A 26,308-nucleotide genomic window follows, 5' to 3' on the forward strand; every position below is an offset into this window, starting at 1 on the left:
AGTGAGGAGCACATTCCTGTTAGTAGGGAACCACATAGGATAGAGTTCCAAAATCTGTGCATAAATTCTAACCAAATTCTTGACTAAACCTTGAACTAAAAAGTTGTGTGGGAGACTCCAAGCATGGGGTGAAAGAGTGAGTGGAGCAGATGAAGACAAACATAACTGACCAAGATTACCCAGACTGCACTGAGTAGGGAAGAAGAGTTAGAAGGATGAATCCAGTCAAGTTAACTGCTAGAACCAAAATGAACTTGGTTTAGAGAATATAACAGAAAACAGTCTCTGAAACATATTGATCACATAGAACAGAATATCTCAGAAAAGCAAGCAAACAACAAAGTAGATCAATTTAACAAGAGACAGGTAGGCAATAGAAAGTAACTCTGAAGACTCTAATATTGAATAAGCACATGAAAGTAGCTCTCCTACCTAGGCTCAAGGACTTAAAGGAGAAAATGCTTATGATATGTGTGAGCAGACAGGGAAACTCAGAAAAGATCATAAAATAAATCTGAATGAATTTCAAAGACTGAAACTATGGTCCCTAACCACAACACAATTAACTTAAAAATAGATAACAAGATGTCTAGAAAATCCCGAGTTATTTGGAAATTAAGAAATATTCAATAAAAATGAGAAAATATCTGAAACAAAACTATAATGAAAGTACAACATATTCAAAATTGGTAGGGTGCAGTGAAAGCATTGTTTACAGGAATTGTTCATAAATGCTTGAAGTTGCTATCTTAAAGAGAAAAAAAACAATGAGCAAATTAAACGCAAAGAACATAATTTAGAAGAAACAGAGATTTTATTAATTTTTCAATGAATCATGTAGAAAAAGCAAATAACAAAATTCAACACCCATTCATATTATTTTCAGAAAATAGGACTAGAATGCTATCTTGTAAGAGCATCGTTAAGAAGTTCACAGATACCATCATGTTTAACAGAGAATACTGAACCCTTTTCCTGTAAAGCTGGAAACACAGCAAGCATATGTGTTGTTACCACTTCTATTCAACTTGTGCTGGAATCCCTCATCAGTACAAAAAGACATGATTTTTTTAAAAAAGTATAAATATCAGATAGAAAAACAGAATTCTTTGTTTTTCTATAAAAATCCTAAGAAATACAGAAGAAAATTACTAGAATTCAGAGAGGTAATGGGATATAAAATCAAGATACAGAAGTTAAGTTGTTATTTCCGTATACCTGCAGCAAAATATTGGAGAGAGAGAGGGAGAAGGAGAAAGAGAGAGACTGACTCAATTAAAAGACCCCATTTAACAATATGAATAGGCAAGTCCAAGAGAGAGTGAGAAAATATTTATAGTATATCTGTCTGGGAGACTTGTATCCAGAACATATCAAGAAGTCATGCAAATCAATAATAAAAAAGGCAGTTTTGTAAAAGAGCCAAATATTTCACAAAACAAGACAAATGAAAGGATAATAAGTACAGAAAAAAATTAAACATCATTTGTTACCGGTGAAATGTAATTAGAACTATAATGAAATGGTTCCATGTATTGTAATTAGTGATTACAATCACTAATATATAGAAAACTGATGACATCAAATGTTGCAAAAATGTGGAAACGGAAAAAAGTGGAAATGTCATAAGTTGCTGAAAGAGGTTAAAAATGGTAAAGTTACTTGGGAAAATTGCTGGCACTTTCTTATATAGTTAAACATATCCTATACAAATACATGTATCTAAGAGAAATAGAAACATATGCTCAAAAAAGATTTCTTACAAGATTACTCATAGAAGCCTTATTTATAATAGCCAAACTGAAACAAGAAAACCAAAACAAACCCAGAAGTCCATTAGCAGCTAAAAAGGATTTTTTAAAATGTGGTATATTGGGGCTGGAGTTGTGGCTCAGTGGTAGAGCACTGCCTAGCCTGTGGGAGGCACTGGGTTCAATCCTTAGCACCACAAGGAAATAAAATAAAGGTATTGTGTCCACCTACACCTAAAAATATACATATATTTTAAAAATAAGGTATATTCATCCAATGGAATACTACTACTACAGGCGAATTGTGTCTTCAAGAAAGATGTTGTTGAAGCCTTAACCACCAGGGTATCAGAAAATGTGACTTTTCTTAGAAATAGTCTTTACAGATATAATTAGGATATAAATAGAATGCACATCTTAAAATATCATGATGTATACTATAAAATACCAAGTTTTCTGGTACTTTGTTAAGGTAGCCCAGTAACTAATACAAACTACCCACTAATAAAAATGAAGTAACCAGTAATACACTGGCTGAATCTTTAAAACATTATGCTCAGTGAAATTAGCCAAATCCCAACTAACCAGTGATGCACAAAGACAGGAACCATGGGACAGTGAATCACTAAGTGGGATAAGACTGTGACAAAGCATGAGGAGATTTTCTGGGTTGAATGAAATATTGTCTATCTTGATCAGTGTGAAGTTACAAGTGCATCCTTTTGTCAAAGCTCGATGAACCGCACACTGAAGATCTGTGAAAATACTTCAAGGACATTTGAAGTAAATATTAAACTATAAATATTAAACTCTAGTTAATACACCTGCAGTTTATAGTGGTTTAGGCTAGCAGACCTGAAAATATTTTCCATTATTCTAGGCAGGAGCCAAAGAGTAAATATACAGTAGAGAGTGAGAGCCAGGTGTCTCATTATCGGAGAAGGGAGTTATGAATAAAGAAAAAGAGAAGACAGCAATAGACCCTGTGGCTCTAGATTTGAATTGGAGGTTATGACTGTGAGCTCACGGTTTGTAATTCGACCATATAGGAATTAATGTATTAAACTGACATTAAATTGAAGTATTTCTGAAAATACAAAATGTCAGGAAATAAGTAAAGGGGGTAAAAATAGCCCTCCCTGATAGAGGATGGTTCCGTAGAAGAGATTCTCATGATCTGTTCGGTGAGGCTTTTTATTACTAACAGTGATAAAAACTGTGCTGCATCTCAGTGATCACTTCCTAGTGCTGAGAAAAGCAGACTTTTTAGAAAGGGAATGAAGAATGAGAAGATTTTTTTTTTTTAATTTCAGTTTATCTTGGTAGTTGTCTTGAGGCTACTCCCAGGTTTATGAAAGCTTTCTTAGGTGCATATTTACTAATCTAGCTTCAGTCTTTCTTGGATATCTATGTATTTTCCTGGTGATTGCTAGGGCTTAGAAGAAAGGGCCTATACTTTTAATCCCAGGTAAGCAATGCAATTTTGCTTTTTGCAAACTAAGGAAAACTAGACCCCCCTTTTTTTTCTTTGTTTTCATGTTTTGGACTCTAACCTTCTTCTGTTTTGTTTCACTAAAAATCAGACGGCTAAACATGACTTTTATTTTTTGTGGAATACCAGACAATCTAAAAAAAGAAGAAGAAGAAGAAGAAGAAGAAGAAGAAAAAGAAGAAGAAGAAGAAGAAGAAGAAGAAGAAGAAGAAGAAGAAGAAGAAAGAAATGATTCAAAATGAATATTTTTCTTTCCTTTATTCATAACTAATAGTCATGTATACAAAGTGCTAAGAGCCACAGCCAAGTAATATGATGCATGGCACTTTTTTTTTTTTTAATTTATTGTTGGTCGTTCAAAACATTACAAAGTTCTTAATATATCATATTTCACAATTTGATTCAAGTGGGTTATGAACTCCCATTTTTATCCCGTATACCGATTGCTGTATCACATCAGTTACACTTCCATTGATTTACATATTGCCATTCTAGTGACTAATGTATTCTGCTGTTTATCCTATTCTCTACTATCCCCCTTCCCCTCCCCTCCCCTCCCCTCCCCTTTTCTCTCTCTACCCCCTCTACTGTAAATCATTTCTTCACTTGTATTATTTTTCTCTGTAAGGTGACGCCAGCTAGCCATTGAGATGATATGATTATGTTAAGATTTGCATTCATATGGATATTGGACTCCTGCTGTTCACCTGGGCCTGCTAGACTCCTGGAGAGTTCCCATTGGTTGGGGAAGTACAGTAGGAGGGAATTCCGGGGCAGGAAGTTGTTCTGGGGTCCTGGTAGAACACCACTGCATGGGTGGACCGGCTTCTTCCCAGAAGTGTATGGGGTATTGGCGGCATTTTCAAAAATAAAGTTTTGTTCCTGCTTGAGTGGCTTGTGATTCTGTGCCCAGCCAGACTGCGGCAACAAAGTAAAAGCCATCAAAACTATAATACTCAGTCTGCTTGATGGTAATGTACCAAATCAACAGAGAGGTACAGAATCTAAGTAGTGATATACAAGGGTTCAACTGGTTCAGCTGAGGCTCAGCCTCCTTCATGGATGAAAAGCCACCTGAGCCAATTCAGCAGATAAAACCAATGGGAACAGGGAACTCTTATGCCAAGTTCTACTGATTTTTAAGCTACAAATGGAGTGTCCCCTTACCATCCACAGGCTTGACCTCAGCTGGCAGCTGCTCTTCCTGCCCTCCCATGCTGTTCTCTTTAATGCTTTCTATTTCCCGCCAGAAATCCTCCATGGAGGTACTGTCTACGGAGGCTTGTGAGTTGGAGCGGCAGAATGCAGGAGAATGTAGGGATTCATTGGAGAGCATCCTGTTGATTCTTCGGCAGCGAGGAATGGATTTTCTGAGGAAAGAATAATATTCGTAAATGCAAATTGGTATACTGATGTTATAAAGTCACAAAATTTTAAGTTTAAATACAATTTGTGTGGTAGAGAGGGATTCCAGGCAATCATCTCCATTCAGTAGCAGCCCTATTTTATTCTCAATACTTCATTATGATTCTGTGGCCATATAGGAATCAATGCCATAATATATTTTGTGATTCTCACATATTCATAAAATGGGAAGTTAAACAGATATATCAGTCAAAACATGTATGGAAAAGGCTTGTTTCCATAAAGTATCTAAGACAATGATTGCAAAAGGAGTGATAAAGTACTTGTTCTCACATCCATTAGTACAAGAAATGTTGGCAAGGAGGTGGAGAAATTGGCACGTTTGTGCACTCTTGGTGTGAATGTAAAATGGTACAACCTCTCTAGAACACACTGTGGTATTTCTTAAAAAATTTAAAAGGTATATTCCATATGATCAGCAATTCCACTTCTGGATATATACCCAAAAGAATTGAAAGCAATGACTCAAAAGAGATATTTGTACAACCATGCTCACAGCAGTATTATTCACAATAGTCAAAAGGTGGTACAATGCAATAGATCAGCAAATTATAGTGTACTTGCACAGTAGAATATTATTCAGCCTGAAACAGGAGGAGCATTTTGACAAATGTTTTGACGTGGATGAGACTCAAGGACATTATTCTAAGTGAAGTGAGCCAGTCACAAAGGAACAAAGACTATATGATCCTATTTATGAGGCACTGAGAGTAGTCAAATCCATAAAGACAAAAAGTAGAATAGAGATTATTAGGGGCTGGAAGAGGGAAAAGGACAGCAGTGTTTAATGGGTAGTGTTTCAGATCAAATGAGAAGTGTTCTGGAGAAGGCTGGTAGTGATAGCTGCACAGCATCAGGAGTGCATCCAGTGCAGCTGAACTACACCCTTAAAATGGTAAATTATATGTCTATTTCCCATATTTTAAAGTTGAAAAAAACCCTCAAATCTATTACAAAAATTAACTGCTAAGATTATAAGAGAGTGAGAAAGAAGAAATAATCTGTAACATTAAGTGGAAAAACCTATGACTCAGAATGGAGACCCTTGGTCACTTGGTGAGAATAATTTCCCCACCCTAAGAATAGGGTACAGCTGTTAAGAGACAGTGTCAGCTCCTATGGTCACTCACTACCTGACAGTATCACTGCCAATCTAGGAGTAAAACAGCTTGAGTAACTTCATGGGGTACTCTCCTTATGGAGTTACTGCCAGAACTAAATGAATTAGCACACGTAAAGCATTCAGAACATAAAATTTCCAATAAATACTTATTTTTAAAAGTAAGAGGCACATTAAGGTAGACATATGTCAAAATGTTGAAATCCTGAGAGATTATGATGAATTACATAAAAATAAAATGTTACTCTGTGATACATGATTGACAAATATTTCCTAAGAGCAGAATGTCTGATTAACGGAAACACTCTGGTCCCCAGCCATGAAGACTGAGTTCAGTTGTATCTTCTTTTGTTGTTCTCACATGATTTGTTTTTGCTTGTTTAATTTTCAAATTTGGAGAATTTTTGCAACTTCTTTCAAAGAATCTCTTCCTAGCCGGGTGTGGCAGCGCATGCCTGTAATCCCAGCAGCTTGAGAGGTTGAGGCAGGAAGATCATGACTTCAAAGCCAGCCTCAGCAAAAGCAAGGTGCTAAGCACCTCAGTTAGATCCTGTCTCTAAATAAAATACAAAATAGGGCTGAGGATGTATGTGGCTCAGTGATTGAGTGCCTCTGAGTTCAATTCCCAGTACCAAAAAAAAAAAAAAAAAGAGAACATCCTCCAAGTTCGCTTTTATTTCTGGCTGAGATTACCCCTTAACCAATGTTTGGTCTGAGCTATTTCACCCTAAATAAGAAAGAGATAACTGCAGCAAGGACACAGTAATGTCAACTGTGGGCATTATGACTCCCTTAAGACAAACTAAATTTTGATATGCAGAGCAGCAGTGGATTATTATCAAGTGTAATGTTGCAGTTTAGAAATGAGTATCCCCCAAAAATTCATGTGTGAGACAATGCAAGAAAGTTCAGTGATGAAAGGATTAGATTATGAGAGACTTAACCTAATCAGTGGATCAATCCACTGATATGGATTAATTTGGTGGTAACTGTAGGCAGGTGAGGTGTGGCTGGAGGATGGATCTCACTGGGGGCCTGACTTTGGGGTTTATCTTTTGTCCCTGGTGAGTGGAGATCAATCTCACACTCCTCGTACCCTCTCTCCTTCCTGATTGCCATGTTCTGAGCTGCTTCCCTTTGCCAAAACCCTTTGCCATGATGTTCTCTTCCTTATGTAGGCCAAGATCTATGAAGTGAGCCCCCTGTGGACTGAACCTCGGAAACTGTGAGCCAAAATGAACTCTTCCTCCTCTAAGGTGTTCTTGTCAACTCTTCCTCCTATAGGTTGTTCTTGTCGGGTCTTACAGTCACAGCATGCAGAGGCTAACTAAACATTAAGCCATGGCCCATGTCATATGTAAAACACAGTGATATGCATGAGAGTACATAAGGAGGGGGGAAGTAATGTTTCCATAAATAGGACCAAAAAATCCTATTTGCTCATATTCTCTATACCCCTGGTGATCCTTCCCAGATTTCTAAATCACCTTTGGTAGAAAATTCTGGAATTTTATCATTGATCCTTTTATGTATGGTACCTGATTGTAAGTAGTTCTAGTTTGGATGTTAATTGACAGTAACAGAGACAATTTATGTTTTTAAAAATTAAAGCATTTAAGAAAAATGTAAAATGCATTTTATGATAAAAAGAATTTTAGGCAGCTGTATTTGATAATTTGGTGGTAAGAGGCTTTTCACTGAATTCTTTATAATTGGACAAGACGGACCCATTCTAGTGGTTGAAATACATCTGAAATCGACAAGATAATGAGACAGTTATTGCTCCCTGTATAATTCTTAAGGGGTTTTTAAGATTTTTTTTTTCCTTTTGCAACAGATGTGTGATATCGGTCATGACCAGCTGAGTAACACACTGGTTCATCTAAAACAATCCACCAAAGAATCCTTTAATTGCAATGATCAAGTATTTTTTTTTTTTTTTTTTTTTGGCAAAGAAGTCAGACAGCATTTTTGAGACAAGCACCCTTGGAAGAGCTTTCATTTTCTTAGTTAGGGATCCAAGTATTTCCCCTTCATCCCAGGGTGGAGAACAGGTCCTGACCTTCCACTCCCAATATATTATATAACTCTGGCCCTCAAGCCCATCCATCCAGGAGCCTTAATCTGCAGCTTCATTCCTCACCATATTAGGAGAAAATCCAGTTTAGGCTTTATCAGCTGTTTGTATTTTTTTTTTTATTCCAAAACAATACCAGGAAAATATTACATGGAAAATAGAATGCAACTCTGTGGCACAGCTACTTTTGTTGGGAAAACATCACTGGGTTTAAAATTAGACCTTAAGTGTATGGTAACTACTACAGATTCAAAGAGGCAATTATAAAAAACGGGAAAGATATTATTACTCCATGTTTTCTTCCCTTGTCTTTTAGTTGTACCTTGTGTTATATTTTAATGGTTTCCAGAGATCTATAAATCATTGCTAGCCATATTGGATTTATATTTAATAACGTCCCCACAATGTAAAGACCTTGCAAAGGGCTGGGGATGTGCCTCAAGCGGTAGCGCGCTCGCCTGGCGTGCGTGCGGCCCGGGTTCGATCCTCAGCACCACATACAAAAACAAGGATGTTGTGTCCGCCGAGAACTAAGAAAAAATAAATATTAAAATTCTCTCTCTTTCTCTCTCTGTCCCCCTCTCTCTCATTCTCTCTTTAAAAAAAAAAAAAAAAAAAGACCTTGCGAAGTACAGTTCTCCCTCCCCCTTTATATTCCTATGTGGTGCTTCTTCACATTTTTATACTTCCAGTAATTATGGCTGTTATTTAAAATACTTTCTTTCAAAATTAAATAGTCTTGGATCGCGTGTGGAAACATGAAGCTGTTCACCTAAGATCTACTGAGCTCACAGGTGCAGGGGGTGAGTCCTCCTGGCTTCTCCCTATGCCTTCTAGCCACCGAAGTCGGAGTCAGAATCAACCCCGTGGAGTTCAACCCCCACTAGGTAGCGAGGATGATACCCTTGTGGAGTGGGCGGCGCTTCTGGAGGCGGCTTATGCCTTGCACCTGGTGGAGGTGCCAAAAGAGCTGACTGAGGGCTACGTGAAGGAGGAGACATTTCTGAGAAAGATGCATCACCTGTTGCTGGAGGTGGACCTGCTGGAGGGCACCTTGCAATGCCCAGAGTCTGGACGTGTGTTCCCCATCAGCTGCGGGATCCCCAACATGCTGCTGAACGAAGAGGAAACCGAGACTTAACTGTGTCAGGCACCAGTTTTACGTTTTGTGACAGTGTGTATTTTTGTTACATATATTCTGTTTGCTAGTTTGGCAGTGTGTAGTCCCAGTCCTTGACCCAGTGACACTCTGGCTACAGTGTATTTGAGCTCCATAGTATATCATTTTTTTTCCTCATTAAAGTTTCAAAACCAAAAAAAAAAAAAAAAGAAAGAAAGAAAGAAAGAAAGGAAAAGAAAAATGAAACAGTCTTGTAAGTTACCCTTTTTGGTACTCTTCATTCTTTCCTGTGTGTCTGTATATCCATAATGGGTCACTTCAGCTTTGAGAACTTCCTCTAGGGTTTCCTGTCTCATTCGTTAGCATTTCCTGTACTATAGATCTGTTAGTGATATATTCCCTTGGCTTTCTTTCTGACTTTAATTTATTTTCATTTTTGACAAATATTTTTTTACTGGCCATAGAACTCTAAGCTGGCAATGTTTGTTGTTGTTATGATCAAATCCTTTTAAGAAAGCCATTCGACTTTATTGGTTCTGATGAGAAGGTGTTCAATTCTTGTTGATGTTCTTCTTAAATATGAAGTCTCTTTTCTCTGGCTGTTCTCAGTGCATTTTTTCCTTATAGTTTGTCTGAGTAGTCTCAATATGATACGCCTAGACTAGTTTTCCTCTTCATTCTGCATGAGATTTACTTAGTTGCAATCTGTAGGTTGATGTCATCCATCATTTGGGGGGGCTCTAATCCATTTCCTTTCTGATATTTCTTCTGTCCCATTCTTTCTACTATTTCTGGAATTTTAATTACATGACGGTTAGAAATTTGATATCCAAAATGTCCTTCATTTTCTCCTCATTCTTTTCTCCTCTGGGATTCAGTCAAAGAATTTCTATTTTTCTGAGGGGCTGAGGGGGTAGCTCAGTGGGCGAACACTTCCCAGCATGTGCTGGGCCCTAGGTTAGACTTCCAGCACTGCAAAATTTAAATAAAATAAAAAAGAATTTCTATTGCTGTTTCAAGTTCATTTTTCTATCTTCTACTTGTTAAGTCCATCCAGTGAATGCTTCAATTCTCATATTGTGTTTTTCATATCAGGACTATCCAATTACTTTTGAAAGACTCCATTTCTCTGTTGACATTATCAATATATTTCTATCCTCTTTCATCCACCTTTTCCTCTACTTTATCTAAAACATTTGCCATTGTCATTTGAAAGTTCTTAATGCCACCCTCTGGGTTGCCAACATATTGGGTCACAGTGGTTTAAAAAAAGTCAATTTTTCATGGGTCACACTTTCTTTTTTCTTCACATATCTATAACCTTATTGTCTGGCAAGACATTGTTTTCAAAAGAACTCTAGAAAACTGTAGTAAATAAGGATTCCCTAAGAAAGGGCAAGCTTTTCCCCTACTTTGTAATTGGAGTGAGGGGTAGATTACTTCAGTCTAATCAAGAGTGGAGCTGGGTCTGGGATGGATTGCACTTAATAGTAACTAATTTCCTCTGGTTTCAAATATGTCAAGGGGGAAATCTGTCCCATGGGTACCTTTTGCTAGGAGGGCTTTGGGATAAACACCATGGGACTACAGAACTCTCTTTGCTTTGCATTTCAGTCTCCAGACCAACTGTGTTGCTGCTGGGTTCTTAACAAAAATCCCACTGTAGACAGTTAATCAGGGAGGGGGATCTAACTCTGCATCTGGGACTTCTGCAAATTTCTCTCTGTTTTGCTAAGGCAGGCAGCCATCAACAGCTCCACTGGCACCTCCATGTCTCAGAAGAATCCTCCTACCTGTGTAAGGGTGACCTTCTTCCCAGCAGGGGAGAGACTCATGGAACATTCCTGCCCAGAGAGGGACGAGACCACTGGGCTCTGCTCACCTAGAAAGAGGTCTTCTTTTCCTGGAACTCTGCTCCCTTCTACACCTTAGTATCCACAACTCTCCAATAGGGTTTTTAAGAGATGATTTTTATATTTATCCTTTTTCTCTTTAGCTGTTGCAATGGGAACAGTAGTCTGTCACAAACTAGTCTACTTCCTAATTCCTAAACTGTATTTGTAATGAGCATGGGTGGGGGGAAGGGGGGGGGACTGTCATTCCAGCTGATACGGAAGCTGAAGCAGGAGGATTGCAAGTTCTAGGCCATGTTGGGCAACTTGGTGAGACACAGACTCACAGTAAAATTTAAAGAAGGGATGGAGTATAGATTAGTGGTAGAGTGCCTCCTAGCATGCTCAAGGCCTGGGTTCAATCCCCAGTAAAACAAAGAAACCACTTTATTTGTTTAGGCACAGCTTGCATTTTCTTACTGTAATTTCACTTGTAAAATATATCCCAAAAATATTTTTCAAAGACATACTTCTTGCTAAGAAATACTCCATGGGTCTTTATGATGATCTCTTATTCTGTGGAGAATTCTACACACTACAAATTACTCTCATATGCATTATTTGATCCTTACATTAGCCTAATGAAGTAGTCAAAGCCAGCACTATGTGTCTCATTATTCGATAAGGGAGTTACTGAGAGTAACGTAGGGGCACAGAGCTTCCATTGCAATTATAATTCATGCAAATTCTTCTCTGTGACTTCAGGGCTCAGTATGTTCTGTTTAAAACTTCAATCTCACCTTCCCTCACTTTCCCTGGGAGTTAGCATTAAGCATGCTAATCTTTCCAGTTTTCTAAAAAGCCACATTCTTTCTTCCCTAAGGAAACTGGCTCTTTCAGTTCTTTTCCGCCTGGAACATTCTCCCACTGCAACAAGATGCTTCTCACAATTCAGCTCCCAACCCACATGCCGCCTCTGCAGGGCACCCTTTCCTGGCCGCCAGAATGCATCCTTCCCCCAGTTACCCACTATCTTTGCCCCGGGCTTCCTCCTCATTCATCAGCAGTAACCACTTCATTTACGGGATTTGCTTACTTCATGTTTAAGGGTCTCTTTCCCCCACTAGAATACAGATAAAGCATATCTGTTTTTACCCAGTGTCTGACAAACAATAGGAATTCAGAAATACTTGCTGAAAGAGTGCCTAGGTACAAGGGAGCTAGGATATGAATTCAAACCTTTTCAATCCTGTCCAAATGGTCTCCTGGCAGTAATTTTAGTAATCTTTCTCAATCTCAAAAGACAGGTAATTGTGTATCTGTTTATAATAATATGTATTTTTTTAATACCAGAGAAGGAATATTGTGTAGTGATTTAGAGTAAAATTGAAGCCAGTTGGCCCAGGTTTGAATATAGGCTCTGTGGCTTCCTAGCTTTGTAACCCTGAGCAAGCTATTGAACCCCTGTTCCTTCATTCCCCATTCTGTGAAATGGGGATATTAATTGTGTATTTTTCATGGAGTTGATACGAGGATTGAATTAATATGTGTGAAATGACTGGCACATAGTAAGCCCATGGCTGGATTATTGCTATAATTTGTTAGCAGAATGCTCAGAGAAAACAAATTAGGGTTGGCTCCTAAGAGCACGAAAATGCTGCTAGAAATGAAAAGAGACAAACTACCAGAGCTCCTCTCTAACCCAATTCTATTTCCAAGTCTTATTTGCCTACTTTCCTTATCCTAAACCCAATTCTGGCCAAAGTCATCTAAGTAAAAGTCATCTCCAATGTTTCAGATAAATATTTTCTTTTCCTAACATAAGTGCTTCCTTTTTCTCTTCCTCCTTCTCCCTTCTCGGAATGTGGATAAGATGACTAGTGCTTCAGCAGCCATCTTGCAACTATGAGAGGAAACAATGAAATTATAATGATCAGCTCCAATAATACACAGTCTCAGAAATAAGACCAGATGTTGCCTATCTCTGGACTTACAGAAATGTGAGAAAAATAAATGCCTATTTTTATAAAACATTCTAACTGTTGTTATTTTTGTTACTGTTATTTGCAGCCAAAATCTTTTCTAACTGATGTAACTGGAAGAAAAACTGTAATAAGTCATTTGGGATAGGGTGAGATGAGACACCCACTCCACCCCACTAAGGGGAATGACCAAGTAATGACAGATGGAAAACAACCTGGCTTCTAAGCAAAGAGGGGTATGACAATGACTGTCACTTGTAAGGGTAACCAAGTTATTAGCCTAACCCTGGGTCTTGATCTGGCACTGATCAACGTAGCATGGAGTTATATTCCATGTAGGCTAAATGAGAAGGAAAAGTTTCACATTTCCATCAAATTAACATATTCTAAGAGTTTTAGGAAGAATACAGCAAAACTAGAGATTTTGCCCCTTAGGAGGAGGACTGAATTTACCTTGTCACTGTTTGAATGATCCTTGGAGGATCTCAGCATGGATATCTAGAGAAATCACCCCCACCACGCAGACTGCAGGGAGCCTGCCACAGGCATCACTCTGGAGAAGTCACTGCTCTCTGTGACAGACCTTGGGCACAGTCCCAGTTGGTTACACAGCTGTCCACCCCCTCGGTTTCCTCAGGAGGCCATTCAGATAAAGCAAGAGGACAAATGCCTTGTTTTTTATGTCTGGCTTCTCAGTAATCTTTGGATTCTAACATAATTATAAACAAGCTCAGCTTGGATGTCTTGCAAAAAGCACTTGAAAGGCAATGACTATAAAAAGCAGCTATAGTTTCAGAGTAATAAAAGCAAGAACCCAGAGGAGGTCCCGGCTTACTTTCTCAGGCTCCCTGACTCTGTGTTCTGGTATCCTCACATTCTCATTCTGCCATTCCAGTTCTCTGTTTTTCTGGCCTGCCTCACCCCACTTGGAGTAAACAGGAGAGAACCCATGAAGCTTTTTGTCAAAAGGTAAACATCTGAGCCTCTCTGTTGGCAGTGAGGACACAGACAAAAAGTCTTCAGAGATTGGGGGAGGCGTAAAACAGCAAATAAATCCAAGGTCACACAGCAGGGAATATTAGCAAGTTGGACTCAAAAAAAAAAAAAAAAGTAACCATGAGGTTCATATCAGAAACTCAATTCTTAGGTTTTCACATATTGCCTGAGTACAGGCACTGTGCTAGGAACAAGTGTAGTGGCCACGGCAGAAAGAATAACGTCAAACCACTACACACCAATCTCCCAGGGATGCACAAGAGTGAAGAGCATGACAAAAACTGTGTGGAGGGATGGGTGGGGTGGCAGGCAACATGTTTTTCTATACTTTAGCTGTGAACGTGGAGCCAGTCCACATGGTTGATATTGAAAGTGACCTACACTGTGCCCTATCAACTTGTCTACCAAGGATATAGGAAAGGCCACTGACCAGAACCAAAAGTTGTATATTCACCACTTAACTGAAATACATATCTTATGGCTATGTGTATAAGTTTATGCATACAGATGGAATGTTTTTAAAATGACTTAGTTTTTTGTTTGTTTTAACTTTACAATGGTATAAAAGCTACATTCAGTAAAAATCCTATTTCAGATTTTGAATTTTTATCTTTTCCTGGGTTAACCAGTTATGGTGTGGTACTTTGTGCTAGGCTGTATCAGTGGTAAACCACCCCTGGGTTTAATCCCTAGTACCTAAATAAATAAACAAATACTTATTGTTATGTGAATTATATCTCCATAAAAATATATGTGAAAAAAAATTACCTCTGCTTTAATTCTTTTTGAATTGATAATTAAAATACTTTGAGATATCAAATAACTTAAAGGCAAGAGGGGGTAGGAGGGGGGTGTAGAGAAATGAAAATTTCCAAAAGGGCCCTGGGTTTAGAAAGATTGAAAAACATTTCTGCAAAGGGCTACTGCTTACTTTTGGCGAAGGATAGAAATCACAAATAGGAAATGGTCTTGCTCCCTGTTTGGTTAATAATCATTTAAACTAGTGACAGCTAAGATGTCAGTTTTGCAGGCAAAGCAAATCACAAAATGTGAATGTTTTATGTTCTGGCTGTGTTAAAACTAATATGCTATTTATAAGCTTGACATACACATTGATTTTGGTGAAGCTCAGTCAATCCCACAAGTGACTCTTATCACATTATCCTCTGAGATAAATTAAAGTTATGAGCAGAGAACTAGTTCAGTGACACCTAATCATTGCTCAGAGGATATATTTTTTATCCAACTAGAGGATACTCAGGAAAGAATCTATAAAGCGGAATGTAAGCAAAAAGAAGCTTTCTCTTGCTCTTTAATAAAATTCTGTCCTTTAGCCAAGTAGCAATTATGTTTTGTGCTTCTGAAATTATACTTCACCAAGCAGTCTGGATAAATACTTTTTAAAAGATTGTCTTTTTATTTGAAAGAAGTGACATTTTCTCTCAATGGCTTATTACCAACTGCAATGCATATCTTTATTATGCGCTTTTGAGGTGCCCGATGCAGCTGGCACTACTCTGTATGGAGTTATCAAAATGATGAAGCTCCCATTCTGGCATTATCCATTGATTTCCTAGCTCCCTGTCTGCCTCTCTGGTGCAGTGATGTATTTGGTGGCATGCAGCCACTTCTTCCACATGTCTGGTCTCTATGGCTATCTTCACCCAATCATCAAAGCCAAATTGTGAAAACTCGGCTCTATTGTATCCTTGTATTGTTTTACCATTGTTTTATCTGTCATTCCTTTTCAGCTCCAAAAATTCAATCATAACAGGATAGAATCACAAAGAAGGCCAAGGGATCATCAGGCAGTGTCTGCGGGGTCCCAGATGGACATTCTCATACTTATGGGCTGACAGTGCCCTGCAGTCCACCTCAACTTTCCCTGAGTTGGACTGGCCTTCTTCCTCAAGGGGCACTCAGATCAGCTCAGCTTCAAACTGTTTAGCATAAAATGCACAGGGGAATATGAGTCCAACCTATTAGATTCTGGCAGGCTGAGGTGGCCATTTGAATGAACATAATCAACATTTCCTGATGTGGCTTCTTTCACAGTATCCTTTGTCCATACTCAGACTCAGTCCATGATGGTTTTAATTCTACAGCATCACCTTGAGCAATAACCATTCATGTTCCATTTGTTTCCATAGTTAATCCTGAGATGGCTCCTTCCTAACATACACACAAATGGTTTTGAGTCAGAAAGCCAGAAATAGGTTTCTAATGAAGCAGAGTATCCTAGAATTAAAGTGCTAAAAGGAAATATGAAAAATGACCAAATAGACCATCACATTTTATAGACAATAAAAGTGATGCTCAGAGAGGTTAAAGAACTAGTTCAGGATCACACAATTAAATTTTGAAAACTAGAACTACAAACTTGGTCTCTGGTTGCCTAATTCTATGCTTTCTACCCCTGATGGGCAGTTTATTTATATTTTATTCTGCATTCTCTAAAAATATTAAAGCTTAACATATTTACATTAGATATTTTCTTCTTTTTTCCCTGAATTTAAAAGGTCATGATTAAACAATCAAGTTGATTATATTTGTAATCAAAAAATTTGTGGAAAGTAATGTCCTTGGTCAAAATCTTTATTAAAGAATAAAAAGTTACATGCAAAAGGGTCACATAAGATAAAATATTTTTTTAAAAAAAATAAAGTTCTTTAAGAATTTGGAAGTGAACTAATGAAACTGGCAAGAGTAGCAGACAAAATATACTGGATAGAGGAATTATATCACAAAATACAGAAAGACGTCATACATCAAAAAAACAATAGCTGTGTTGAGTACAGTGGCTCATGTCTATAATCCCACTGTTCAGGAGGCTGAGACAGGAAGATTGCAACTTAAAGGCCAGCCTGGAAAATTTAGTGAGGCCCTCAGCAACTTAGTAAGACCCTGTCTCAAAAAAAATAATAATAATAAAATGGACTAGGGATATGGTTCAATGGTACAGTACCCCTGGGTTTGCTCTAAAATGCTTCTTTAAAAAAAAAAAAAGAAAGAAAAGATCAAAGAAAACAACAAAACCCTATGGTATAACTGATTTAAAAGGAATAGACTAGCACAATTTGCTATTAACATTAGCCATATTTTAAATTTATTCTTTAATTGACATTTTAGAATGTATATTACTTGAAATAGTGGCAATAATTCATGTCTTCTATTTTATAGTCATTTGAGGAAGTGAGAGCTAAGATTTCTAAATAACTCAGCTTTCCTTATGATTTGTAGAAACAGCCCCAAAGTATCATAACCAGGTTAAAATAAAATAATAAATTTTAAAATTCACATATGTATTATTGACACTTGATAATAGCAATAATCCAATTAAAAGCATTGAAATTAGTTTTCTACCCACTCTCCCTAGTTTACTCAAAACACTGCTAATCATATAAATTCCCAGAGAAAACCCTAAGAGTAGCAGTCAGAGTAATTCATGCTGTCTAAAAATGTCATAAAAATAACTATTGGAATTACAGTCCTCAAAGTTCCTCTCACAGGATGATAAAGAAAGAGACCACAGTAAACATGAATTTCATAAAGACAAGCACTATAAGGTCCATCAAAAGAGAAATGCGTAATTTTATACTGGCTGACACTTCACACACTGGGGACTCCTGTCACAATTTCTCTAAGATATCCCGCAGCTGAGATGAATGGCTTTGGTAGTTCAGTATTTAATCCTTGACAGCAAACAGGAAACTATAAATCCCTGATCAATAGTTCATGCCATAGGGGATGGAGAGTTATTTCTTTCCTGTCATCTTAGTTGAAGGTTTTTATTTATAAGAGGAGTAACTCAACCTGAGAAGTTTTACCTCCTTTAAAGCTTCCTGTCCACTTATTTTCTTATTTTCCAATAATGTTGTCATCTTTATTTACCACTACCCAGAATTAACTGTGATCACCAGTAATGCCTTGAATGGACTCTATTATGAGCAAATGTGTTGAGATTCATCCAATTTAAAACACACACACACAAATGATGCAGAGAAATTAGGTCTTGAATTTCACTGTATTTACTTTTGTTTATTTTAAAAAGATGATATCAATAAATATTTTGGTTTTGAAGAACAGGTAAGTAATTTTTGAAGAGTTTCCATTTTTGTTTTCATTTTCCATTCTCAAGCTCTCCATTTAAAATAAAAATTGCCCATATTCTGCTTAACAAAATATTTGTACTTCAGTAGAACTGTAAAAGGAAATAGTACTAGGGCTCATACTCGCTAACATAGGATCTCTGTATAATTTCAGTAAAGACAATCCTTTCTAAAAGCATGTGATTTGGCTAGGGACCAAGAGTGATTTTCAGCCCCTATTTGTTCCCTTGCATTCTTAGTCAATAAAAAATTGGTACAATTATAGGAATTGATCCTGAAATCTAAGAAATGACTCAGTGTTTCCCATTTATTTTCATTACAGGAAAATGTCTCCAGCAAAATTTTAGAATTACATGGTTAAGAGAAAAAACATTTTCTTAAAAGACTGATACTAATTCCTTGATGAAAAACTAAAAATTATGGGAAAGACTATGAATATTAGTTATGGAAATTTGAGTAACTTCAGAAAAATAATCTCTTTTATGAAGTTGTTTTAATTTTATTATATTATACAGAAAAAAGTAGTACTTAACAGAAAATTCAAAAATCAATATACTGTAATAGAAAAAAATATGTATTGTTAACAACAATAGAAGGAAGGTAAATGAAAGCTTCCAAAATCCTCCCACACCCCTTTGTACCACTGGTTATAGTGACCATTGGCAATAAAATCCCATTGTACTTGGAAACATATTTTCATGTACTTAGCAGACACATAGTTGGTGACTTCTATGTAGCAAACTCTTAGAAAATGTTTACTGAATGAACTGAGTTCATTCATTCATTTTCAGGTCCATTTCCAATTTTGAGAAATGTATGCATGACAATCAGCACTCGTGGTAAGGCTGGTTCAATGATAGCTCTTGTACCTTCCCTGCCCCAACCAGCATTGTCTTCTCTCTAATATACCAAATTAGTTATTAATGAAGTTCGTAGAAATCATATTTTAAGTGATCTATACATTTAGTCAAGGAACATTTGTTATATTAACGTATCATTAAGTTTTTTAGAAACTTGGCAAGAGGTAATCAGTAGCAGAAAGATTCAGAATCCAGGAGCATCCTTTGAATGACAGATGCTATCGGTACTTTTACGGTCCAATTGGATTAGAACTTTAATGCTGTATATGACTCAGCTAATGGAAGTTCTTTCTTGAAATAACTTCAGTGACTTGTGGTATTTATTTTGCTAATTTTTTTTTTTAGAAAATCTTTTAAATTGCAGATCACTGGGGCTTTCTAACAGAAATTTCAGTTCAGAGGATTTGGGGGAATATATATATTTTTTCAAGCATTTCACCCTCTGTCTACTTCCCAAACACTCTTCACTCAATAATCTTTATGTATTAGTGTCTCTTAAAGTTCCACTCTTGGAACACTCTCCATTCTACTTGGACACCCTCTCCCAAAACCTCTTCCTACCTCTCAGTTTAGCTTTAACCTATATGCTGGTTGGACCTAGTATGAGCATAACCTAGTCCCTTGCCACAGTTAATAACCTATTCTTGACTACACTCTCAGACTCAGGTCCACAGTGTACTGGACATCTCAGTGTGGATGGTGCACTGAGACCTCAAGACAACAGTATATTGATCCTCAAGACACACCCTGGAGACTGATGCTTGGTTCCCTGCTCATGAGAGCATTCCTATGCTTGAAATCCTCCCTCCAGCTCCAATCTGAATTAAGATTCATTTTAGACAGTCTCTCCTGAAGGGAAGAACTCTTCAAACCCATCCTGCATTCTTCGAAACACGGGCTGATAGAATTTAGAGCATACTTCAGCCAATGCACTTACTAGTATCTCAAGAAAAATATAAAAATAATCTGTAAGTGAATGCGTTAAAATACATACAAAGATATAGGCCAAGACATTTCTTCTAGTTAACTCCAACTTTCTCAATAATCAGCTGAGATCTGGCTTGGTAGCAAAAGAGAGAACACTAGATTTCTGGAAAGTATCTACAATTTAGAATTAAATCTGTGGGTAACTTACAGGAAAAGATGCTTTAGGGAACATATGCAAAGAGAACAAAACAAATTTATTTCTGAAGAACGTTATTGACTGCAATATGATAAAGATGATGATTAGTTTAACAAATATTTATTGAGTATCCATGAATACTAGGTACAAGTTTCAAGATACCAGACACTATTTTAGGTACAGAAAACACAGCTACAAACAAAAGGGTCTGCTGTCACTCTAATAAGCGCAAAAGGAGTCAAAACAAATACTGTATGTGTATGTTAATAACACAACAAATAAACTTCTGTTTCCATTCACAACAGAGCCATAGGGTTCAGCATTATCATTCCACTGTAAACAACTGGAAAAATAAAGGAAGAAATTGTTTTTAACTGAGCAACAGGCAGTATAGGATAATGATTCCATGCAGAAAGGAAACATGCAGTCATCCCTTCAGTCAATGTAGCTTTCCATTTGAGGGTAATTTCCAGAACATGGGACAGAGAAGGAATTCCTGTTCAGAGCCCAGAAATCTCACAGATGAAGGAACAGAGATCAAAGCTCAGGAAGGCTGAATCAGCTAGAATATGCTGATCAGAGCATCAGAAGGGCAAGACTGACAAGAGAAATAGCTCAAGGAATGTGTATGGGGATTCCCTGCGCTCTGGCTGAATACTGATCAGGGCTGCATGAGTTGAAATTTCACAAGATCAGAAAAAAATTAACTTTTGGGAAAAGAACCAAGGAGGTATAGTAAAAATATTCTCCTGTAAGAGAATAATAATAAGTTCTCCGGAAGGAGAATAACAATTTTCTTACAGGGCAAAGAATATGAATATACCAGTGTGTATACTAAAAACACAGCAGGTGGACTTCTTTTTTTTAACTATGACTGAGTAACAACTCTCCCAACAGCCAGAGTAAAGAGACATAATCAACCTTAGGATTCTCATGTCTTACTAGTAAGACACCCACTTCCTAAAAAAACCCACAATAAGTATTTGCCAAAATAAAGCTATACACTGTTTAAAGAAATACAACAAAATCCAGCACACAATCACCTGAAACTCACAAGTTCCAGAATCCAGTGAAAATCAAGTGAAAAAAAGTGAACTATAGCCAAAAGAAAAATCAGTCAATTAAAAAAAAAAAACCAGAAATGGGATTAACAGAAAATGTTAAGATGTATATATAATAAAAATATTCAAAATACTTGAGGACTTAAAATACAACATGAATATAATGAAGAGAGAAATTAAAAATTATAAAAGATGAGATTTCCACATATGAAAGTGCAATACATAAAGTAAAACATTCATTAGGTAGAATTACCAACAGATTAGATACTGGAGAAAAAATATTAGTGAACCTAAAGGCATATCAATATAAACAATATAAACAGAAGCATACAAAGGAAATGTAGTGAAAAATAAATAAAGTCCCTGTGACCAATAGGAGGATGTCAGGAGGCCTAATAAATGTGTCAACTTCTTGCCAAGATGGAGTGAATAGGAACCAGAAACACATACATGCACATTAAATAAATGTCACAATCTCAAAATACTGAATGTCAGGAAACTAAAAACAGTGATCCTTCAGAGGCAGGAAACAAACAGGCTGAGCTCTACTATGGCCCTGGCTTAAGAAAGCTTCTGGTTCAGGAACAAGGAACCCACCGGAGGCTCCTGCTCTTGAGTTTAGGAAGCCCTGGAGCTCAGACAACAGGGTAATGGTGAGGAGAGATCCACAACGAGAGAGAACTCCAGAGATGCTCAGAGATTCCCTTAAGTCTTCAGCAGAACACTTGAGCAAATTCCTGTATGGAAACTACCAGAGGCCAGGCAAAAAACACAGGAAGGATTAGATAACAGGATCCCAGTAATCACAGATGGCTGGGGATAGTTTGTATTCCCACCAGCCACACTAGTAGAGTTCATAATTACAGGAGCTTGGCGAGAGTAGTACTCTGTAGAGTTGTACTGGAGTCGGGAAAACTCTTCTTAGCCTAAATAATGCTCTGGTCCCACCCAAAAAATTTTAAAGACAAGATATAAAAGGACCAGTTTTCAAGTGCCAGAAGAGAGCTCATAAATATTTACAAAAAATAAAAATATTCAGTCCCTAGCAAGATAAAGTTCACACTGAAGTTCAATTAAAAAATCACCACACATTCTTTGAAGCAGAACATGCTTTGCAATAAGGAGGAAACTCAACCAAATACAGACATTGAAATGACAAAGATGATAGAATTAATAGAAGGACATGGAAAGAGTTATTATAACTTTGTATGTTAAAAACATAGAGGAAATACTGACATCTTAAATAAGTACATGGAAGGCTTTTAAACACCCAAATAGAAGGTTGTAATTTGAGAAAATGCAAAGGCCATACATCCAGGAATTCAAAAACTCAAAGCATAAGAAACATGAAAACACGATACCAATGCACATCACAATCATATTGTTTGGACTAGTGATAAAGAATCATAAAATCAGAGGACAGCACAAAAACATGCACAGAGGAATAAAGAAAAGGACATCGATCCCAAAGACAACAGGACATCTTTTAAGTGCTTAAAGAAAAAATTGTCAACCTGGAATTATATACTCAATGCAAATACCTTTCAAATATGAAAGGGAAATAAAGTTTTTTCTAACATAAAAAAGATACAAGATTAAGCAGTACCAGATCTTCCCTATAAAGAAATGTTACAGGAAAACCTTCAAACAGAAGATAAAGGAAAACAGATATAAATATGCATCTATTTGAAGGAATGAAGATGAATGGTAACTATAAGATTGTATGTAAAAATTTTTTCTTATTAGTTAAATCTCCTTAAGGGCTAATTATTTAAAACAAAAATAATAAAAATGTAGGATAATAGCAGAAAGGCTTAGAAGTAAATTTTAGAAGTAAACTGTTGTCAGCTTTTGTATAGTTTTTTTAACCTTTTGAAACAATTTAACTGTTGTTCATATTTATGGAGGACAGAGTGATTTGCTTGTTTATTTTATGATGCTATCTTTCTATGTTGCCCTGGCTTGGAATTCCTGGGTTCAAGTGATCTTCCTACCCTTTCTGTGTGGTGGGAATACAGGTTTATAACATGGCACTTGGAATACAGTGCAACATTTTTAAATTTCATCTTTTATTGGTGCATTATAATTATACATAATAGTAGGACTCATTTTGCTGAATTTGTATGTACACATAACATAATTTGATCAATCTCATTCCCCAATATCTGTCCTTTCCCTCCCTTCCTCCCCAATGATCTGTTTCAAATTGTATACATTTGATAAATGTATACAATGTTTAATGATCAAATCTGAGCACCTCAGATATTTATCATTTCTTTGTGTTGGGAACATTTAAAATCCTTTCTTCTAGCTTTTTAAAAAATATATAATAAACAATTGTAGGGTGACTGTAGTCATCTTACATTATAGAACACAAGAACTTAAACCATAGATTTTACAGATATTAAAAGAACAATATTAGAATATTACAAGCAAATTTATGCCAAAAAGTTCAAAAATTCAGATGTAAGGGATAAATTCCTTATAACACTCAATTATTAGAAATAGAAAAAGAAATAGAAAACTTTATCTATTAAAATTGAATTTGTAGGTAAAAACTTGGGCTCAAGGCCCTGGGTTCAACCCAGAGTTAAAAACAACAACAACAACAAAACCAACAGCAGGAGTTTTTTCCCTAGAAATTGGCAAGCTTCCTAAAGTTCATGTGGAAATGTGAAGAACCTGGAATAGCCAAAACAACTGTGAAAAAGAAGAAAGAGCACCTGTACCACCTATATTCAAATGCAGTGTGGCATTATTATCAAATAGACTCAAAGAATAGAACAGAGTCCAAAAAATATACCCATACATAATGCTGTCAATTCATTTGAAAAAAGGTGCAAAGGCAATTCACTGGGGAAAAAAAATCCTTTTAATACATGGTATTGAAACAATTCAATACTTACATGCAAAAAAACAAAAACAAAAACAAAATTCCCTTCATCCATACCTCAGATCATATGCAACAATTAATTCAAAAAGGAATCCTAGATGTAAATATAAACACTACAATCTTATAAAACTTCAAGGGGCTGGGGTTATGGTTCAGCGGTAGAGCGCTTGCCTCGAAAGTGCAAGGCCCTGGGTTTGATCCTTAGCACCACATAAAAATAAATAAATAAATAAAGTTAAGGTATTGTGTCCAACTACAACTACAAAAGGTAAATATATTTAAAATAAAAAACCCTTCTAGAAGAAAATACAGGAAAAAAATAAATGTCATGTGGCAAAGATTTCAAGGATGGGACACAATAAGCATAATCCATAAAATAAAACACTCATCATGTAGACTTAAATTCTTCTGTTCTTCTAAGAACACTCTGAAAAGATGATACACAAACAACGAGATAACATTTGAAAATCACAAGAACTTTCGTAAGCTCAATTACAAGACAACTGAATTTTTTAAATGAGCTAAAGATTCGAAGCACAAAAAAGAAAACAAAGAGGAGGTAGTGTATAAAACCAGGAACCAAAATAAGTATCACTTTCTCTAGTTATTTTCCCAAATGAAAATGACCTGCCAAGGAATGCCACTTATCTCTGCAATTCCACTGACTCGAAGAAACAATTCATCTTAACTATTTGAATTTAAACCACTTGAGAATATAAACATATTAGATTTATTCTGACACCCTTCAGTGTGTCATAGGGCCTGGCACGATGGACCTAAAATCCTTCATATAAGTAAATATTAAGTGCATTAACATGAATTAATACGTGGGTTAATATGTAAATGCTTTTTAAAGTGAATATTGTATGGAGGAAACATTTCAGAAAAAAATTTTGATAGGTTTAATAATTGACCATTAGTTTCCTTTTTTACATCTTCCAAAACAATTTGAATTTTGTTAAATAAAATAAAGATGAATCTTCTTTCTCCTTCCAAATTTAATCCTTTTCCTTCAAAAGTTTCATATTTAAAAACTTGTTTTTTAAAACATTATCTAAAGTTTATCAACTGTACTCTAGTTTCCCTTCTCTCAGAGGCCTCAAATTGTAGAAACCTGTTCCAGGCAGCACCAACTCCAAAAAGATAAGGAAGGAAGGTACGCTTCTATGGAAGAGCAAAGGAAACAGAACACTGGGGGAAAGGAGGGGAAATACCATATAAATTTTCATAGAAATCCAGAGCCCTTAAGTTATCTCTATTGTCCCAGAGACAACTGCCAGGATCATTCCAGCCTCAAACAACATTCTCAAGGGAAGGCAGACTTGGCCATGAGAGCACCAGAAGGCAGAGATGCTTGAACTGGCAGCCATCTTTTCTTTTCCTGTCTCAAAGAAACAGAGGACAAACTCAAAAATGCATCACAGGGATCTAGGCTTTTTCCATTTCTGAAGTCTTGTTTCAGGTGGGGCTTCTACTGACATCAAAGGGGTGGGGGGTAGGGGTGGGGCTTTCTTCCACAAAACAGGACAGATTTCATTTCAGATATAACTTACCACAAAAAGTCAACCATATTACATAACACCTGAATGACAACAAACAGAGAAGGAACAATTAGGCCCCCAGAGTATATTTACTTTCAATAAATATTTTTGATCAAATACATAAAAACTTGTCCCTCTGGTGAGTTGTGTGGTCTGACAACCTTATTTTATTGTCATCCCCAATTCATAGAGTGCCCAACCTACCAGACACATGGCTAATGTTTCTCATTTTCCATCGATTCTGTTCTTGTTAATTATTGTTGTTAATGATTCACATAAACTTAGGAATCATTTTAAACTTTTCAATTATTTCTGTCAGACTGCCTCCAAAATCAGAATCCTAGGCTTTAGATATACCAGTCTAGCCATAATTTGAACTTAGACTCCAGTGTTACCTACAAACTGTAAAGGTACACCTGTTCTGTGTTTATGTACTTCCCTTGGGATATCCCAGGCAATGATCTGGATCCCACAAGCACTTAGGGAAGCGAAATCTCCAACTATCTAGTTATCCTTTCTGTGAATGAGAACTGAGATGTTCACTCACATGAGAGACTAAACCCAGTTTGCCCAACAAGAACGTGGGATATGAACTATAATCTGTGGGAAAATCCAGCCTGCTACTGGTGTTTTGAAAAGATAGATTTATTGACATATAGTCACTTTTACTGGTATGTGTATATAGTCTATGGATTCATTTGATACAATGGCAATATTGAAGAGTTCCAAAGATCCAATGGCTAAAAAATAGAAAATATTTACAACTGTTTTTTTTTTTCCTCCAGGGAAAATCTACCAACCCTTGATCTAGAGCAAAAGAATACAAATGGGGCACAAGCAGCTGCTATGTTCCATCTAAGATACACCAAAAGAAACCCTCTGTTTTCCCCAGCCTAAGAAAACAGACAGATCCCCAAGAACCCTGG

The 26,308-nt window shown here is 36.6% G+C and overlaps 1 protein-coding gene and 1 pseudogene across 3 annotated transcripts in view; one reads left to right on the forward strand and one right to left on the reverse strand.

Annotated features, from left to right (window-relative positions):
- The window catches only part of ARHGAP28 (Rho GTPase activating protein 28), a 180,902-nt gene that overhangs the window by 75,279 nt on the left and 79,315 nt on the right, over positions 1–26,308 (reverse strand). For both annotated transcript variants that reach the window (XM_081262711.1, XM_081262710.1), the window contains exon 2: positions 4,411–4,613. In XM_081262711.1, the coding sequence (XP_081118837.1) occupies positions 4,411–4,613 (203 nt within the window). The remainder of the gene's footprint in view (positions 1–4,410; positions 4,614–26,308) is intronic.
- On the forward strand, positions 8,624–9,006 carry LOC308631470 (multifunctional methyltransferase subunit TRM112-like protein; annotated as a pseudogene). Its single transcript has one exon. The product of its transcript is annotated as a multifunctional methyltransferase subunit TRM112-like protein (transcript).

This window comes from Spermophilus citellus, assembly GCF_964194105.1.
Source record: "Spermophilus citellus genome assembly, chromosome: 12".
NCBI lineage: Eukaryota > Metazoa > Chordata > Mammalia > Rodentia > Sciuridae > Spermophilus > Spermophilus citellus.